This window comes from Suillus paluster, assembly GCF_016628075.1.
Source record: "Suillus paluster strain FC165 chromosome Unknown EDB91scaffold_140, whole genome shotgun sequence".
Classification (NCBI taxonomy): Eukaryota; Fungi; Basidiomycota; class Agaricomycetes; order Boletales; family Suillaceae; genus Suillus; species Suillus paluster.
In genome coordinates, this window is record NW_024537700.1 from 1 (window position 1) to 4,918 (window position 4,918).

Sequence of the window (4,918 nt, forward strand, 5' to 3'; positions counted from 1 at the left end):
TTTGACCCCCTGAAGCGTCCTACATCAATAGATATAGTATATATGCAGGAAATCACAAAATATGTTCTCATTTGATTATTTCTAGGTGGACAGACTCATAAAAATGATTCCCAGCATCTATTTAACAATGGGAACAATGTATAAGGAGCCCAGGACCATAGGAGAATGCCATGTTGCACAGTGTACCCCCCTCTTCTGGTGGTTTACCCCCTGTGAAAGATTTTCCTGCAGGACCGGACCTCAAGGGGGGTGAGGGGCATATTCCTATGCATATTTAGAGTATATCTATCATATAGCTAGCCCATGATACATGCAGGATCCTTCTACAGGAACAAAATAATAGAAAGTCGCATTTTGATGTTTTTGATGTTTTTCAGTATTTCACCCTTGCCCACATGGCCCACCCAGCTCATATATCATCAGTGGTACATGCATATATGTGTCTTGTACTAAGGATCAGCTCAAAATAGGCTGGAGTGTTGAGGGTAGTGTATATACTTGCTATTTCTACTGATAAGGGGACCATACCTTCAAAACATCGAATCTTGATAATCAGAAACCTGGAGTACATTTGAAAAATATTCAGTATTATATATACAGATTTATAGCACAATCTAACAAGAATTGAGTGCTGAGGAAGTGAAATAGATGACAAATTGAGTGTGGGAAACTTCAAAGGCCCAAAACATCGACAATGGTCAGTTGAGCAGTGGTAGGACTTTAATGCTGGGTCAACTCATATTTACACTACATCTCTTCAACCCACCATCTATCCTCAGGGCATTAGGTAGTATAGGTTCCTTAGGTAGTTTACCATATATCCTACATATTTTTAATGATACCTTCAACCTGTATCATATATAAATGTGACTTTGTGTGAAAAGATGTCAATTGTCACTTTTCACACATATGTCATTTTACCTGTCATTTAGTCAATCATTCATGGATCTCTCTGAGGTTTTAGGGCTATCATCAGGGACATATAGGAAAGGTATCCTAGGTCTCTGATCACTTATCACAGTCTTGATTACCATGCTGGCTCCTGATCAGTAGAAATACCCCCTTTACATCAGATCTCAAATTTCCGCCCTATATCTAGTTGATCCTTAGCACAAGACACATATATGTGTGTACCACGCACTCACATGGTTCGGGCTCATCCCCATCCCCACCACACCTGATGAAAGACTCGCATATGAACGAAAAAGCATCCACACGCTCGAGAAACAACACTCAGAGACTGACAATCCTTTCGATTTGATCAACTTTCATTTTTTGGGACGGTATGAGATGGGGTATGCGAGGGAGATCAGGGGGGATGTTGTTAGGGCAAGGCCGGGATTGGGGGAAGTGCTTGCGATGTGGGATGATGAGTAGGATGAGAGGCGGTTTGCGATGTATGCTAAGAAGATGGAGAGTTTGTATGTTTCTGCGGGCGTTGAGAGACCGATACCGAACGATGTGGATGCGATGTAATTTGAGAGTGTTGACGTGACGTAGACTGAGCTATTGACAAACCTCCAGTTATCGACACGGTTCAAACTGCGAGCCGCCTAATACATTGTACTGTCTTAACTTTGACATGTCACTTGCTATACGTCAGGCAAGCACTCGCAGGTTGTAACAAGAACATGGCAAGTTATGTACCGCATGTACCACAGTTATCACAGATGCCAATTACTCACTGGGATTTTCGCCTGAACAACCAGGCTTACTGCCCACAACGGTCAAAGGTCACAGGGACAAGTTGGAATGTGAGTTAAACGAGCGACCTGTCGCACGTCTATGTTATTCTAAGAAACCGATAAGTACCGAACATGTCTCATAAGCAGGGCGCAGAGTTGAATATTCAGAAATCTGGTCTACCCTCGAGAGATGCCGGTACACTGATACAACTTCGAGAACGACTCTGTGACCACTTCAATGGGATGGGCACATCCCGCCTGAATCCTCCATCAACAAATGTACGCACTGTCAGCTGTCTTCGAACGGACCCCGACAGGAGTGTAGTAAGTGGGGTGTTCCCGAGCCTTGTCGGGGACCTGCAACTTGTCCGATGTGGAAATTCGGGGAAATACGTCCTGTGAAACTTTGACCTGTAACTCTGGGCGGTAGACTTGCGGGGGTCGGGCTTGTGAAGTGTGTGCGCTTCCATCGTGGTAATAACGCGCGTTCAGTAGAGCCATATAGGAGTTCACATATACTAAGGGCGTCGAATAAGCTTTCTGCGTGCAATACGGAGCTAACAAAGCGTACATTTGGACAGTAGCCACTCGATTGCAAGGTAGATGAGGTTGTTTGGCATTACTGCGCCCTGTAGGAGGCGATAAGCCACGGTATTGTAAATGCCATAGGGGGCACTCACTGTGATTATGCACGCCATCGATAACACACTGAAAGTTGGGAATCAGTGGCAGGATGGCGAAAGAAACGATACGAAACGCATACCTTGTCAAGCATCCTGTATTGATAATGTCTCTCACGAGCGTCTGAAGTGTCCTATCTGTTCTACAATACTATCTATCAGCCAGAGAAGAAAAAACACTAGGAAAAGCCATACTTAGTGAACCCCATCTTGGCAGTAGCAAGGAGGTGACACAATGAAGTGGCGATGAGGATGTCGATCAACGTGACCGCGCCCAAACCCAGGTAGACGGTCCACCGAATACTATCCAGCTCCGAAAAAAGATGGCACTTGAATCTAGATTAATGTGTTAGGTGAGATAGCCAATCGGTGCAGCGAGGCTTTTATTTACATTGCCCTGAGCAGAACTGGTGAAGAGGAAGGGTCAGTAGCAGATCAAGAAAATGCATTCTACTTCACCGATGGCAACGCCTGTGGGATACAGATGGGTCAACGTCAGTCAAAAAAAATTACGACACTTTGTGTTTACTTGCCTAAAACCGAGACAATGGGTACCGTCTTATGGTATTCTCAGATCGACAGGAGGCCAGCTGCGATATGACCGCTTACCATGACCGCAGGCAAAATTCTAGTTCTCCCTTTGCTAACTAAGATGATCAGGTAAGCTCAGTGTCATTGTAGCCTCAGTGGATGCATACGTATCCATATCCGCTGCAGATATAGGCTATGGTACGAAAGTATATCAGCAGGAAAATCCACTGGCCGAAGTAATACTCACAGGTGCACAGTATACACAATAAGTGTCTGAGAAGTCATGAGATGAGGTACATCACGCAATAGCTCGCTCGTGATAGCTTACGTCGATGATCATCATCACCTACGCGTGATGAGATCAAAAGGGAACAGTCCAGTATAGTTGCGATCATTGCGCACCTTAAAGCTCCACACAATCTCGGGAAGTGCTAGCGGATTTGCATAGTTGACGATAAGATAATAGTATATGATGTGATTGACCAAAGCGACATGCAAAGCATCGAGAAAACTGCGAGTGCGATCGTCAAGTCAACTGTAGCACCAGCGAACAAGCGCTAGAAACCTTACCAGAGCCAGCATACCTTAACATTGTGTTAGATCAATGGGGGCTTTCCTTTCATTCTAGTACACAGGGACTTACTGCAATTTTGTAGAATGTGATTCCCTCGTCCCTGTGTGCCTGGAAGTAAAGAAACGCTTGGACATTGCTCAAACCGAAAAAACTATCAAGATCAGTCGGAAATGAGCGACCCTCATATTGAAAATTGGACTGACATTGCACCAATAGTAGCGCCGATATATAGTGCACCAAAGGAATTATTCAGATCGATGTTGAATGCCATGTTGGATGCCATGCTAGAATGCAAATCTCTCGAGCGAGAGCTATAAGGCGGTCATGAAACACTTCGTGGTTTATACCTGTTCCGAGAGTGGTGCCCGCATCAAGAAGAGATCTTTATTTTGGTTCATAGTATACAGCCCCCTGATCAGACCTATGCACCAAAGTCCCACGGAAACAGCATATGTGCCTTGATGTAGCTGGTCTCTAATACTATGCGGAAGATGAGGCCTTGCGATGAGTAGCAAGAGGTAAGGCAACATGCATACGTTTATATGGCATCGACGGGAGCGTCAGCATCACTCATGACAGTGATCCTGAGCGACGCTTTTCAAATTGCGGAAGCCGTTATCAAGGTCAGAGGAAAGGTGGGTCAACAGTAACAGCACTTCGCCTGGGAGGAAAATGGCATATGCGTCTCGAAGAAGTCGTCAGCACAGCTCATCCGGCAGTTCATCAACGATCCGCGTGTATAAGATTCGGGAGATTTATGATATGCGCGATTATGCTAATAAATATCCTCCAGATTCCCAACAGCATTATGCGTGATGCACCGTGGTTGGGACGGGCTGTGCGTAAGAGAGTCCCTTGTTGAACTCCAGAAAGTAGACCTCGGACATTATTATATAGCCGGCTGTACTAATTAAAGGATATACATCAATAGAGCGGGCGTCACTGGATATGCTGACCTGCCTCGGAGGCCTGGATGATGATGCCAACAGACCTTAAATAGCTGATACAAGGAATTGCAGGAAGGATTTAAAAGCGCGATTCCGGTAGCTGGGGATAACCAAGGTGAAGGAGTGTATCCGTCATGCGCGAGGGTCCAGCACCATTGGTCTCGACAGTAGCGTCAGCATCACTCGCAACGATTTTCGAATTGCGAAAGCTGAAATTATCAAGGTCAGGGAAATGGTGGGTCAACAGTAACAGCAAGTACTTCGCCTGGGATGAAAATGTCATGGAGCCGATCAGCACAGCTCATCCGGCAGCTCGAGCGCTCATCGTTATCGATGACCCGTGTTGTGACACACACAGCTGTCCTCTTTCCCAAGTTCGTTCTCCCACGTCTGCTATTCTCTTCGATCTATCCTCTAACCTTGCTGCATCTGATCAAAATGACTCAGTCCAGGGTCAGAAGAGGCACTTTCCCTGGCTCAAGGATTTGAGCAAAGTCATCC

At 45.5% G+C, this 4,918-nt stretch overlaps 1 protein-coding gene across 1 annotated transcript; it reads right to left on the bottom strand.

Annotated features, from left to right (window-relative positions):
• Positions 1-44: 44 nt before the first annotated feature.
• On the bottom strand, positions 45-3,947 carry EDB91DRAFT_154176 (uncharacterized protein). Its single transcript, XM_041326256.1, has 18 exons — positions 3,818-3,947; positions 3,674-3,769; positions 3,540-3,621; positions 3,467-3,480; positions 3,299-3,407; positions 3,225-3,242; positions 3,144-3,169; positions 3,064-3,089; positions 2,975-3,012; positions 2,899-2,923; positions 2,825-2,836; positions 2,757-2,772; positions 2,561-2,701; positions 2,449-2,508; positions 2,366-2,393; positions 2,257-2,314; positions 2,043-2,203; positions 45-151 (listed from the first exon to the last, which is right to left on the bottom strand). The coding sequence occupies exons 2-18, from the start codon at positions 3,751-3,753 to the stop codon at positions 122-124; spliced, it is 924 nt and encodes a 307-aa protein (XP_041170251.1). The 5' UTR covers positions 3,754-3,769; positions 3,818-3,947; the 3' UTR covers positions 45-121.
• Between the last annotated feature and the right edge of the window lie 971 nt (positions 3,948-4,918).